The 15,197-nt window shown below is 45.5% G+C and overlaps 1 protein-coding gene across 1 annotated transcript in view; it reads left to right on the plus strand.

Moving 5' to 3' along the window:
- Nucleotides 1-10,354: 10,354 nt before the first annotated feature.
- UST (uronyl 2-sulfotransferase) overlaps nt 10,355-15,197 on the plus strand; it is a 169,080-nt gene continuing 164,237 nt past the window's right edge. The window contains exon 1 of the mRNA XM_086461093.1: nt 10,355-10,613. Coding sequence (XP_086317219.1) covers nt 10,355-10,613 — 259 coding nt within the window. The remainder of the gene's footprint in view (nt 10,614-15,197) is intronic.

Genomic DNA, 15,197 nt, shown 5'->3' on the forward strand with positions numbered 1-15,197 from the left:
TTGACTCATGCTGTAGATGGCACACTAAACTCACGCACTGAATCCTCAGTATTCTTGCTTTTACATATATAAAAAGTGGTATATAAATAATAATACTTACAGCTTGCTGTTTCAACACTATGGGAAATCTGGGCTTGTAGGTCTTTGCATCCAAACCACACGAAAAATTAGATTTCCATGTCCACAAACTCAGAGAAGTCGAAATGTCTTAGCTATAATATGAGTTGCAGTTACAAGAACCTCAGCTGCTTATTAGTATTAGAAAGTTTGATTGGCAATTAATCATATTTGCTAATAAAAGTCTTTTACTCATCTTATATTCCCTTAAGAATTCAGAGAACATAAGTGAAAAGCTTTTTTAAAAAGAGAAAATCCATTGAGTTGCAAAAGGGATATAGGAGAGAATGTCTCCTCTGTAATAAGAGATGAATGTTTGTCATTAGTTTAATGAAGGGGCCCCAGAAACCTCCTGCAGCCCCCCATTAGTCTAACAGTTAGTCCATTGTATACATATACAACACACAGTCACTTGTCCTTGTGGGGGATCACATCTGGGGTGAGTCTAAAGGCTAAAAATTAAGCCATTTCCCCATTTCTGAAGCTTAGTTTTAAAGCATCAGGAATTTAAAAAGAAACTCACAAACTTTTGACCTCTCTCTTTTTCTAAAATAACATCTCATCACCACAACAAACTTTCTCCTTTGGTTTTGGCTGAGGGCTTGATCTAATCGTGATTTATTTCCATCTAATATTTATGTTTCTGGTTAAAAGAGAAGAATTTTCCAAACATTGGTGTTCAGTTTTGCATCCACCTCCCCTGACTTGAACAAACGTAGTACATTTGTGAAGATGGAGACATTTTGGCCACTTGTGTGAGCAATACACGCGGTAATGAAGAGTGAGAAAATTTTAGCCTTCCATCTTGAGAAGAGTTGAAGGTACAAGGCTGTCATTTGGAAGGGCAGCTTGAATGAGGGTAAAATGTGCACTTCATCCTCTAACTGCTACGATCTGTAACTACAAGGATGCTGATGGTATAACACTCAAGCGAATAACAATTAAAGTAATTGTTAAAATATCCTCTTGGGGTGAAATTCAACTCTTGCGGAAACCAACAAGCCAATCAAATCTCTGAATTCAGTGGGAGAACCACACTTTTGAACCTGCATCATAATTTCTTCTACAGCACTTGCATTTCATACATTTGCAGCACAGTGCTGTAGTTCTTTCCTGACCTGGAATCAGACACAAATGATTGCAGAAGGAATAATTCTTCACCAAGTTGTGCTTGGCACAAGGAACCTAGGCAGATGTCCAGAAGAGTGGAGATGCAGCTGGTGCAATGTGCAGATTTTGGAGCAATAGCCTTGTCCTGCCACCCTTCACTTGTTATCTGTCCTAAAGGAAAGAGGGATTTACATACCACACAACCTCTGTATGTATTTGGGGGTTTTTGTTTTGCAATTCAGGGTGAGATTTCCTACCCAGATGCATCTGTCATCTCCCATCCTTCGGCCAATATAAGACTCTACAAATGTAAGAGGTCTTTAACACGTCTGAGGGTGCAAGCAGGGACTGTCATACGTGGTTCTTGTAACAGTCTTCTGTCCACGGATAAATGTGGTTGTGCAATAAAAAGGCAAGGCCAGGGAGAAGGCAATGTGACATTTTTCATAAAGTTGCAAGCATACAGCCTTTTTGCTTTACGCTGTTCGAAGGCAACAACACTTTAAGCACATCTTCAAAAGGCATGGTGTACTGTTCTCTTAAATGCAAATGACACATGGTTGAGCCTGCTTGTGTTAATTTGAGATTAAAAAAAAGGGAAAAAAAGGTGACATCTTTTGAAAGAGCCTCCCATAAGGGCAATAGGAGCTGTCTTTACAAGGTGTGATGTTAAAGTCTGGCTTAGCTCCATCAGCAGCACACATACAGTCCCACTGAAAGAGCTGAGATCACTGCAGCAAGAGGCAGGGAAGTAAAATATAGCAGAGACAAAATAATATCAGCAGCAACGACAGAGTCAATTTTCATTTCATCAAGGAACAGAAATCAGACCAGTTGATCATAATTGTTGCTCTGTTTTTCAAACTCAAGTCTCTCAATCAGGAGATTACTCAGTTGAAGGCCCGGTATAATGAGAATATATGCTTTCTTTTTCCACAAGAATTGGAAATGGTATGATCTAAGACTGACAATCCTAGCATCTGTGAGTGCTTAAAGCAATTCATGGTTTTGCTCCAGTCACATGGCTCTGGACAAAGACTGCAGAAAAATCAAATTGGTCCAGAGGAAGCCTTGATGTTGAGTAAAACTCAATAAATTGAGCAAGGAGCCTTTGATTTATTTGCCTTAATTCATTATAAATGAATTACACTCTTTCTCCTCTTGCAAATGCTTGGCTGCTATTTTGGCGTAAACATTCATGACTATGTTAATTGCATTGCATCTTTTTATATTCATTTTATAGATTTTATTGCTCTACTTTAGAGGTCCTAAATAATTAATTCATATAGTCTACTTTGTCAACAGGCATTTTTGTAGGCATTATCTTCCAGATGTATTTTGCATAGGTCTAAAAGAAATGCTTACTGTTTTCCAGAAACGCTACTGCCAAATAATCTAATCTAAAAGCGGGGGCGGGCGGGGCGGGGGGGGGGGGGGGGGGGGGATAGTTTATGATACACAGATCTACTTGCTGCTTTGCGTATTTCACATTTTAACAGCAACATGAAACTGCAAGAGTAACAAGAATTATTTAAATGAGAGGTTCTTACGGAATTAAAAAATTAAAAGATTCCACATTTCCCAGTTATTCTGCAAGCTGACACTGAATAAAACTCCTAATCTGACTGTATAGACTCAAAATGAAACTTGACGTACAACTTTCAGGTTTACATGTGCATGTGTCAAGGAAATGACAGGAAGCCAAGGTTATATATGTAACTCTCTGGGAAATTAGTCAAAACTAAGTTACAAAAAGAACTCTCTGAACTGTTGCACTAAGCTGCATCAATTAGTGTAAGTCAGCATTTTACACCTATAGCTACTTCATATATGTGCGTGCATGCTTGTATACAATACCTTTGGTGCACCACCACTCTTTTCCAGTCCCTCATACGAGGGGAGAATTAACAGATATTGTTCTAGCAATTTGCGTATTACTCTGTTGCCTTGAAGTTCTCCAGTTTTGATCTTCCATTTCAGTTCTCAGTGATGTATCGCCACTCTACAGTTAAAAGTTTGCTGATAACGCCGAGTGCCTAAAAGACCAAGTTACCTGCACAGCAAAGGCAAACAGTTCTGAAGGACATCCCCTCCACTGCAGCTCATGAGTGATGCTTGTATCATCTGAAATATGGTGTACTTCTGTTTTGGGGTTGGAAGCAGCAGGGCATTGGTAGCTGAAGGAAGAGCAAAGGCAGCTCTGTGCAGCACATTCACTGTGGGGCCACCACTCATGTGGGAGGTTAGAAGATGAAGTGACCTGATTTAGAGACTTGTGGGTCAGTCCCTTTTTTGTACATTGCTTTTTCCAAAATTTGATGTAACATATGTAATGACATCCCGGTGGCAGATTACACAAAAGCAGCCAACGCATAACTATTTTTGGTGAATATCACTTTACCAAGTGAGGGATCCATTGAGCTTGACATTTGCTGGCTTTTTGATATGTGAACAGTTTTTCTGAGATACTTTGATTACATGCAATCTGCCTATGAATAATTCAGTAAAGTAACTTTCAGCTTGTGAATGGTTTCATATATAAGGTCTGAGATGAGCTGAAAAAACACAGGGCCAAATTTACTGAGGGGTTTAGACCGCCAGTTGTTCAGACAGCTGCTTTTGAAAATCCCACCTCGAGTCTGAGGCTGCTAAGCATTAAGTTTCCCCACCCCACTAGCAAGGAATTTCCTTCTCCCTTTGCACAAATCACGTCTCCACCTTGCACGCCACACTACGTGTAGTATCCTCTCTGTCTTCACCTGTGGTGCACCGCTCTTTTTCCAGTCATGCGTACGAACCTGCCTCCCACTTATTTTTTTTAACTTCTTTCAATTTGGCTTTTCACCTTCCTTCTCTCTCGCCTTCCCCCCCCGCCAAAAACCCCTAAAACCAAAACCCAAACAAGTTGAAGAGTCTTCTCCCACTGGTTGGAGCCGTCACCTGTGGTAAAGAGAGACCTCATTTATAGGTCTATCTTATTTTATAAGACAGCAGTGGTGGGGTTACTATTAGTAGAATATTAAGAGTTAGAATATTCATTTTAGGAGTAGTTTCAGAGGTGTGGATTGAGGTTTCTCATAGTCTAGACTAGATGGTTGTTTCATCCTCCCGTAGCGTTCCCAGCTGCAACACCAAGGCACCTCTTGGTGCATTAGCTTACTTCTCCCTAAAGTTTCTCCCTACACCACAGAATGCAGTGCACTATGGGGAGCTGCAAAATGTCTCTGGGACTGGCTGAGGTCAGCCAGTGCCAGGATGACTCTGCCCACCCCGGCTAATCCTGCTGAGAGCCCTGCACTAACCTGGCTCTGCTGCTCCCTGGTATGACAACAGCGTAGCTCTGCATGGGGTTGCATGCATGCACCAGCTGTTTTGGAGGTAGCTGCATGTTTCTAACATATTTTTGCATTTCCTGGATTTAGACAGAAGTGCCTAACTGTCTGCTTTAATTAGTGCCTAATTAGCACCAGTACTGTGTTTTCCCCCTGTGACTGTCTCCATCTTTACATGTCTATATCTGTCCAGTACATCATATGGTGTTACTCTGTTAACTGTCTAAACCAAATGTAGCTTTTAATGGGTCTGCTGTGTGAAAACTCGTGTTTGCACGTTGAAACTTCTGCCTTTCTATTAGTAGTTTCTGCAGACAAACGCAGGAATCAGAGTGCTATCGGAAAATCAATACAAAGACAACACAAAGTCAAAGGGAACTCAGCTGGGGGGTTCTGAGTGGAAATTTATGAGAGGAAAGGATTGATCATCAAGACTATACATTATACAACATCCTCTTGTACCTCCAGCTTTAATTGCCTCTTCTGAATGATATGCACGCTGATTAAAAAGGAAAGTGCCCTGGTTGAATTCTCTTGTAAACCCATTTTCTGAGAAAATTAAGCAAATAAAAATGGTGGTATCAGGAGTGAGAATAGCCCTGTGAGTAGGACTTTGCTGGAGATAGCCAGCAAAGCCAAGGGATTAATATAAATTCCTCTTGATAAATCCACCATGCTCCAAGTGATGTCCACAGAACGTGCTCATGTAATTCAAGCATCATTTCAATTACAAATTATAAATACCTCTTCCAAAGTGAATCTGATCCATCAGAGTGTCACCAAGTTGTATCCATCTGGCACACAAGCTCGTTTTCCTGTCTTCAGATATTAACTGTCATATTTTTCCCAGGGATATATTCCTGAACCTTCCACAAAGGACAGAAATTAATACAACCAGCCAGCACAGGGCTGCAATTTCAGTTCAGCCGAGGTAGATGAAACTCGCAAGCATTCTATATGCATGAAATGTAAGGGTATGGTGCCCTCTTATTTGATCTCCGTCAAATTATTGCTGAATAAAGCAAAATAAAGCCTGCACTGTTGCCATCAACTACTTTCTCATGCTCTGAACCCTTTCTGAATTGTAGGGAGTGGTGGAGGAATCTAGAACTGTGATCTTTCACGGGTGCTTCTCAGATGGCGTTACATTATGTTATTCTGTTGTACCAGTGAACCTTTACTCAGTGAAGCTTTGCATCTAAATTTCCTACATCCTTACTGTCATGAAAATTAGGGCCTAGGCTATATCTTATCTCTTTCTAGTTATTTATACCTTTGCAAACTGCCTATTCTGAAATATCCCAGCTGGGGAATTTTGCTTAATGAGAATTTATTTAGAAAATTTCAACAAAAAATGTTCAGATGTTTCTAAGACTAAGGGAAAGATGTTTTGCCTATGCTAGAAACATAATCCTACCACTGCAAAAATGGGAAATCGTAGTGCATCTGTTCCTTGGAGCATTGGTCTTTGGTTTTTAGGTGTGTGGTTTTTGCTGTTCCCATGGACGACCAGAGATCTCTGTGTAACCTCAGATGATGTGTGCTCACTAGCAGAGAGCTGCAGCACCCCAGCAGCCTGGCACTAGTAATATAGGCTCACGAGCGCACAGCCCCGTTGGCAAGACGTTGTGTCCAGGCTGGCTGAGCAGCAGAACTGACCAGCCGGTGGGTAACCCGTGCTGATGAGGCCAAACGAGACTCTCTGCTGAGCGTTGCCAGACACACAACCTCCACGCACTCCTTATCTCGCTCATTGAACTTGTTTCTGGATCCGCGCATTTGGAGTTATGAATCAGCTCAGGAATCTCTAGCACAGCACCAGTGTGGACCCACCTGAAAATTTTTGGCAGCTATGTTCTCCACTCCTTAGATCGTACGGAGCATCCTCTTCCAGCCCTGGGGTAGGGCGTCTGTGCGTGCAACGTACTTATTGCTGGAACCATTGCAGCCGGGAGGGGGATTCAGTCTGAGCAAAAGCTGGACCTTGACTGGATGAGGTCATGGAAGGAAACAGATTTGGACAAAGATCCTGGAGCTGAGACTATATCTAGGAGAGGAGGAAAAAGAAGAGTGGGGCAAGGTCAAGGCAGGCAGAGGATGAGGGCTGCTGCAGCGAATACTGCTCTGAAAATGATTCTGTGTCTGCTGGCACCAGAGCACTCCTGTACAATGTCAGGCAGATTACTTGAACTACAGGTGGCCACCGAGTGCTTTTTTAATGCTTGGTGTTCAGTTTGAGAGCCTGGGCTCTGATTTGTAGAAGTTAGCATTCCCAGCTGCGTCTGAAATCAAAGGGAGCTAGGCTTTGAACATACAGAGTGCTGTGTGATGCACTTTCACCAAGGCAAACCCCAGTCATCTCAAGGCTGGAAACCAAAATTAATAGATGCATTTAACCTTAATCTCTCTGTGTCTCATTTCCCCACCAGTAAAACTGTGATATTAGCTACATCTCATGAAAGTAATTTATAAGTATTCATCATATGCTCAAGGCACTGTAACAATGAACACTGTAGAAAAGCCTGCTATGATGTCAAAAACTTCACATTACAAGCAGGATTTAAATAGCTTTAAACAAAGCCTGAGGACATGTGTTGAATAAAGAGATTAAAAATAAGCTGAACAGTGTCTGTCCCATGCACCGTAAAAGGTAGTGGTCCTCTGAGCAATGTCATCGCGCCACTAAAGGCTACATTGTAAGTCATACCCTCTACAAGTCAAAACAAGTTTTCTGAAAAATCTTACCTTCGGATTATCCTAAAGCATCGATACTTGGCTTTTCAACCGTAATGTTCCTTTAATGTGGGGTTTGTGTTTTGGATTCTTTGGGGTTTTTTGTGTGAATGGAAATGTAGTAAATTAAGGATGTATATGTATATGTTTTAATTGCTTTATGCTGTGCTGCAAAATCATACTGGTTTCGTTAAAGTAGATGAGTAACAGGGGAATTAGAAATAGGAAAACAGTTGCACTGTATCAAGTTACAGCACAAAGTAAATAGTATTTATTTTCCTGCTCATTGCCCTAGTTTGATTTAGGCATTCTAATTGATAGCATAATGTAGGTGTGACAGTTCATATATGTGAAAGTAACTAATTATACAGCTAATTTATACTTTTAAGTATATGTTCTGGCAACAAAGATTTCTATTTCTTCTTCCTCCCAAGAGATTTTTTTACCTGTCAATGCTTAGAAATACAGCAAGAACTCTCTCAACAGTAGTGTCCTCCCACTTAAATTTTACTCCCTTGATTGGTCTGTTTTCCCATCTTTTTTTTTTTTTTTTTTTAAATCTCTTCCTGGAGATCAAAGACATTCTTTGCAACCACAAAAAATAAAGATTTATTGATTCACCTTACAGGTGTTGTCTGCCTTCTCATCAAAGCACCCATTTTTCTCATTTGTGCTTACCCTCTTCTCACCTGCAACAGCGACTAGCACTATTAAACAAATCTGCAGGGTGGCCACTCAAACAAGCCAGTAGGTGTGGAAGTATTCAAAAGAATGCAGAGCAATGTAAAACATCCACGGACGCAGTGCAAGACAAAGCATCCATGGCAGCAACGCGCTTGCAGTAAGCCCCCGAGACTTCCAAAGTGTTTCAAGGCAACATTCATGAGAATTAAGAAGTGATAGTTCAACCATGCAACTAGAGTTATGACTTCATCAGTGAATGGTGTTGGATATTTCTGTTAGTGAACTGCCGTACCTTTTCCTGTCTCTTTTTTTTGGTGCTTAAACAGTAGCCCAAAGTGGACTTATTTTTTATCATATTACGTTTCTGTTTTTCAGAAATGAGGTGTCATTCCTGACTTTGTCTTTGCTGCAGATTTTGTTTAAGATTGTGAAGGATCTGTTCAGTGATGCTGTAGAACTAACACCAGGAGATTCCTCTCCAAGCTGTCCAAGAAAGTCTGCTCTTTCAGCCAGTGCATGGATATTTTTTATCACGGAATGCCATGGGACTGGTTATTTATCGTCAGATTTTGGCTTTGTGCGCTTGTCCACACTAGCAAGATTAATTTCCATATTTCAGCAGATGCCCTTTGCTGCTGGATGCCAGCAACACAATGAAGCCAGCAGTGTAGGTAAGATTCAGGCACTTACCCAAGCCTTTCAGCTAAGTGGCAAGAATGCAGTCTCCTGAGCAAAATTTCCAGCTGCAAGTGCGTAAAGATTGTGAGTCAGGCCCCCTAACTCAGGATGCATTTTTTTTTAAGCCGAAAAAGGAAAAGGGTGATTGTTTTTTAATTTCTGACCTGGCGAGTTGCATTTGGGTCATGATTTCCTGATTTTCTCCCAAACCACAGTGGATAGGACTTGCTGTTGCTTGGAAATGAAGAGTCTCGTGTGATCCCATGAGCAGGGTCTTGGGGAAGCCTCCCCTTCCAGCCAGGTCCATAAAACAAGAGGGTGAACTGGCAGTACCACCCCAAGCCCTCCTCCCTCCACTGCTACATTGGTGATGCAGCCGCATGGGGGAATGAAATGTATTTCTACTTCAGACAATGCCCAAGGACAAGAATAGCTCCAATAAGCCATCAGGACATATTGGGGACATATGTTGTATAAAGAGGATGAAGCTATTAAACAGCTCAGCGCCAAGTGAACGCCTTTCACCCTATGCACGGTGGGAAGCGGTTCTCCAGGAAAAATAGCATGATCAAGTAATTAGAGGCTGTATCATAAGCCATATGTAAAAGGGGGTCAAATTAAGGTTGCATGAGCAATCTTAATTTTGTAATTTCCATGCTTGTCTAAAGCCTTGTCCCTGGTAGAAAACAGCCCTGCTTTAATCATCCCAGCAAAGCCACAGAGACAAGAGTGATCCCTCGCTTCCCTCACAAAGGATGTTACACGACTATAAAGGTGCCGGACCTTAACGCTGCGTTAGACTTGCCTAAATCACCGTAACCTTAAACCTTTTTACTGCTGCCGTCACTGTAAGGGAAGATGACAGTCCTAACGTAGTGGCTGTGGGCCACTGGGGCCCTGGTGAGATCAGACCCCTCGTCCAGGCCCCGGAGGGCTGTCTGAGGCCTGCCCCGGCGGGAGAGCTGCGGGCAGGGGGCCGTGGTGGTGTTTAGGGCAGGTCAGGCCCGACCGCCGCTCCCCGCGAGCCGGCTGCGAGGGCAGACCCCTGCGGCCGGGGACAGCGAGAAGCCCCGTGGCAGCCCCTGCCCCACACGCGTACCGGCCCGGCTGCCCGCGCAGCCCCACGGCCCCGAGGGGCGGCCCCCGGCGGCAGGGGCGGGCCGGGGCAGGTGGGTTCGGTCGGCCGGGGCGTGCCCCGCGGCAGGCAGGCCGGTGGGGCGGCGGCGCCCGCAGGGGTCGCTCTCGCGGAGGCAGCGGTGGCGTCGCGGCGACCGGAGGCCAGGGCGGGCCGGGGTGGGCGGGCGGCGCGCAGAAGTCGGCCGCGAGTTGCAGGCGGTCGGCGGCGGAGCGCTGGCTGTAACTTGACACCGGAGCGAGAGGCCGAGCGGAGAGAGGGAGCGAGAGCGGCGGCGGCGGCGGCGGAGGAGGAGGAGGAGGAGGAGAGGAGCCCCAGGGAGCGGGATGGTGACCACCTCCTTCTCCTCCCCTTAGCGGCGCTCCAGCAGCAGCAGCAGCAGCAGCCGCCGCCGCGCCGGGGACTCTCGCCTGCCGCGGGGCCGGGGGCAGCAGGCGATGAGGACGGGACGGGTCCCCTGAGCTCCCGGGAACTTTCCCCGCCGCGGGCAGCTGAAGCCGAGCAGGCGGATGGAGGATGCGCTTTCTGCGGCGGGCTGCGTGACCCGGCGGCGGCGAAGGGGAGGATGAAGAAGAAGCAGCAGCACGGCGGCGGGGACTGCCCGGCGCCCCGGCCCCCCGCGGCGGCGGGAGGGGGCCCGGGCCCGGGCCCGGGCCAGGGCGGGGGCTGGAAGAGGCGGCGGCCCCTCTCGCTGCTGCCCTTCCTCTCGCTGCGCGACTACGGCTTCTGCATGGCCGCCCTGCTGCTCTTCTGCCTGGGCTCCCTCTTCTACCAGCTCAATGGGGGGCCCCCGCACTTTCTGCTGGACCTGCGGCACTATCTGGGTAAGGGCGGCTGGCGGCGGCGGGGACTTGTTGCGGCTTCTCCTCGCCCCCCGTGGCGGCTGGGCTGGAGCCTCCCTCCGGCGTCGGGGGCGGTGGCGGGGGATGGGGGGGCGGCCGCGGGTTCCCGGGCGACGGGAGGCTGGGGCTGCCCGGGAGGGGTGGGCAGGCGGGACGCGGCGAGGTCTGACACCGAGGTGGGAAGGGCCGACGGCGCGCTGGGAGCAGGGCGCGGGGGGTTCGCCCTCTCGGAAGTTAGTTTTGGCGAAAGGTGCGGTCCCCTTGAGACCCTTCCTCGGACCCGAGGCAGCTCTGTGGCCGGGGGCGGCTCTTTGTCTGCCCGGTGGCCGTCGCGCAGCGCGGTCAGGCGGCTGCCCCTGGCCGTCAGGTCGGGTATGAGGCGGCGGGGAGGCGAGGGGAGGGCGGCGGAGGGGAGGGGGGGCAGCGCTGGCTGCCCCCGGGAGCTGGGCCGTAGCGGTCCTGTCAGCGCCTCCTGGCCCGCTCAGGTGCGCGCAGGGCGTGTGCCGTGCCCGGTGGGGCAGGAGCGGGATTGCAAATGGCTCGTGGCAGAAGATAATGTTGTTAAAAAATAATAAAGGAAGGAACAACAACAAAAAAACCCAAACAAAACCAAACCACAAACAAAACAGAAAACCCAAACGCATATGCTTTGTGAACCGAGCATCCATCCGTGTGCAGCTGGTTTGCTTCTGGAGGGAAAGGTGTGCTAGCAGGGTCACAGCAGCAGCACTCGAACGCTTGAGCTCGCTCTGGTGCTTTGCCACAGCCTGTGCGACCCCGAAGGAGGTGCCCGGCGAAGCAGGTACAAACCCCACGCTGTGACCTGTGGTACTCATCCTCATGTTGACCACAAGTTTGCACGTGGTTTTTCTTTGTGCTCAGTGTCCACATCACTAAATGTCGCTTCCCCGCTTAATGGAGAAGTTGTGGAAAAACAACGTATCGTGAAGTCACGTAAGTATGTCAGACTGGCAGGACTAGTTCAAATAGGGAACAAACACTAAGGCTTTCTCCATGTGGGAGGATTACTACAGAATAATTTGTGGTGTGAGTTTCTACCACATTAGCTACTCTATGTTACTTGTCTGTGAAGGTAAGGCTTTGGTGGTACGCACTGCAGAAAGGCAATCCATAAGAGACAGTGGTTGGTTGGAAACAAAAATAAAGTACTTGTATTTCAGAAATACTGAAGCTGAAAATCCATATCTCTATGTACATATTTTATAAACATGTTGGGAATACAGCTTTGTCTGTGTGCGTTGCTTTTCTTTAGGAGAAAACTGTCCCATGTCTTCAGTTAACTTGTAAGAGGGTATGGAGAGGACACAGCCAGGCTTTTCTGGGAGGTGTATGGCAGTAGGACAAGAGGCAACAGACACAAGTTGCAACAAGGGAAATTGCGGTGGGATATTAGGAAAAAAATTTTCAACATGATGGTGGTCAGACATGGGAACAAGCTACCCGGGGAGGTTGGGATGCCCGTGCAGATATTCATAACTCAGCTGGACAAGGCCTGGGCAACCCAAGTCAATTTGTCCCTGTCTTGTGGGGGAGTAGGGTCAGGTGAACAATAGTCTGTGTTATTCTGTGATTCTACTGTAACTGGAGAAAAAAAATTAGTGAAAACTCAAGGGAAGACAGGCGCAGAAGAAACACTTTAAATATTACTTCCCAAGCGCAACAGAGTATTGCCTTTTTGGCTTGACATTTAAAGATATTTTTTTTCTTCCTTTAATGTTACAATTAGGAAGAAATTCCTCCACTGAAGAGGAAACAGAGAAGTTTTCCACCAAGGTAGAAGCAGATTACAATTGATTGACTTTTTAATGGGATCAAGCACAGATCTCTGGTTTTCAGAGGAAAGTTGATGTCAGTTTTAAAAATCTTAATCTTCATCAAAGATCAGCATTGCTTGGCTTGTGTGGGAATAGACTGTTGCGTAGCTTCGCAATTTGTGGCCTTCTGACTGCTTTTGAGTGAGCCACAAAATAAAACTAGGATCTCCTACCCTAACCGCTCTAGCCGGTAGTTGTCTCTCCGCTGGAAAATCTTCTGAGGCCTGCAGATGAAAGGCTTGGAAACCACTGTGTCTTGGTGAACAGGTCATGATAATTTTTGTGAGGTGCTCAGCAAGTGTAGAAAAGCCTTTATTATGTATGTCTGAACGTGATGAGCCTCTGGGGAAGGAGTGCAGTCTTATTTGAAAATGGTTTGGGGTTTTTTTGAAGTGTTGGATTCTCTCAGGAGAAGGTAGACAGATCTATTAAGATGTATCTGTTAATGAACTTCAGCACTTGTTATATCAAGTAGCATAGGAATTTTCTCTCTCTGCCTGGGTCACCTGGGATGTTGAGGAGACAAGGACTTGTCTAACATCCTGCAGAAGGCCAGTGGCTGAGAGGGAAGCAGAATCCTTGTGGCTGGAGTACCAAGCTGTGCTGCTGCCTCTGCGGGGAAGTGGAACATACTTCGCATGCTAAGGTGCCTGTTTGCATGCTATTTTCTAAAGCTATTTTACACTTCCTTGGTGTACAGTTTCACCTGGCTGGTCAAAGTTGATCCATGTGGATGACATTGCTAAAGATTTATTTTTTTTTTGTAGTGAGTGTAGGTTTTGCAAGAGTGGTGCATACTCTTTGAGGTATCCAACTGGGTAAGTTTGCAAATTATGAACAATTTTTTTTGTAACTGGTAGTCTTGTTGTCTTCCAGGGAACTAACAGAATTTGGAGGAATAGGTATTGGTCATCCAGTCCTGCTAACTACCAAAGCCCTACATGTGTACATGTGTGTTTTATACAGCAGTTGGACTAGTCAAGTCTCATGACATTAAAAGAATTAAATTCCCCTGAAGCCACGGATCCAGTATACAAGCAACATTTTCCTTCCAGTCCTTCCAACCCACAATTTATGGTGTTAAAATTTAAATAGCCAAACAAAAATGAGCAGTTGTTTTGCAAACTGCGTTTGCAGTGTGTGAATTTTGCAGTTGCCCTTACTGCATTTAAATCTACAAGAACCAAGAAGGACTAGCCTAAAGGGAAAATTGATTTCTCTGTTTAACTACTTTGCAGCCTTCACAGTGTGGGGACGGGTCATCGTGTCTGGCTCTGGGTTTTTTGTTTGCATTGCGAGTTTCAGTGTGTTGCTTATGGTTAGTTATGTTACTCTGGAGGGAATGCTTGGATGTTTTTTACCTCAGAACTTGAAAGGATGTTCCTGAGTAACAACACAAAACTTCAATAGTGATAAGGATAGAAATCACACCTGCATCAGGCAGGTGTGTGCATAAAAGAAAATCAAGGCCGAGTGGAAACACTGGGGTTGAAAAACTTTCATTTTGTTCTTAGGCCTCTATCATACATTGTGGAGGAGAAGGTACGAGTTTATTTTCAAGGGAATTAAGTGTCAAGTTTTGCTAGTTCTATGAACTTTCCTTTGCTGGTGGAGGGGTGTGAGTGTGTTTCCAAAATATTCAGACTATTAGTAAATTTTTTTTATCATGGACCAGCTTCTTTGGTGTCTTGTCCATATTTGGTTTGATTGCTATACTGATGGGGGAGAATCTTGGAAAAACTTTATGGCAGTTTGTAGGGAAGAAGGCAGCTATATTCAGTGTTTCCACTTTGCATCACCATCTCTTCTCTTTTATAAAACTCTGCCAGAATCATGTGGCGCAAATGAGGGTAGAGTAGTAGACAATGAAGCTGTGCTTTGTTGTTTATCCCATTCTGACTTCAACCTTGTAATAGTTAAGAGGACAGAAAGGTCTGTGGAAAGTTGATGGTTTCTGCTGTCTGTTCTGGCTGTGGTTCACGGTAACACAGCTCAAGTTTTGCATTGTAGTCATCCCATCAGGATGGCTCTAGAGCCCTGGTTTTCAGCATGTAATCGGTGGGGGCATGGACATTAGTGTGTTATTTCTAAAGAATCTGTGAATGATACTTAAAAGCACATCTGTTGCCAGTAGGCTTAAATTTGCTGTATGAGGCTGCGTACCAGTCCTGGACCATCTGAGCTCTAAAAACCGAAGTTTAAAAACTGCCAGGCTTTCCAGTAATAAACTAGAGTATTGGGATTTGCACAAATGAGGTCTTGCTTGTTGACTCTGCCAAGGTAATCCTGGCCCGCTAATCAAAAACCAATTCCAGCAGTGGGAGGAAGTGAGAAGAGTCTTCCCTTAGATGAGTAAGGCAGAAATCGTAAATCTTGGACAGCCCTGTGGCTTTTGGGGAATGCGCTGGGGACTCCGTTCCCCTGCAACTGCGGTGGTTTTGCATTGCTTTATTCTTCCCTGCTTTAGCTTGTGATATCTACATGCTTCAAAATACAGAAATGAGTATTTCCAAGGGCTGGTAGCAACCCTCTAATGGCCAATTAAAAAAAAAAAATCTTTTGATCTTCAGTATTTTCAGTGCAAGTTTGTTGTTGGGATCAATTAAAGGACTTCCCCTGTTGAACTCCGTAGGAGCCTGCCAACAAGTATACTGATTGCATGTGGAAGTTGCCTCTACTGTGGCTTCCTATGCAAGACAAAAGACTTAAGTGGCCAGTTGTGTTCTTCAAA

This window comes from Leptosomus discolor, chromosome 2, assembly GCF_034619465.1.
Source record: "Leptosomus discolor isolate bLepDis1 chromosome 2, bLepDis1.hap2, whole genome shotgun sequence".
Lineage (NCBI taxonomy): Eukaryota > Metazoa > Chordata > Aves > Leptosomiformes > Leptosomidae > Leptosomus > Leptosomus discolor.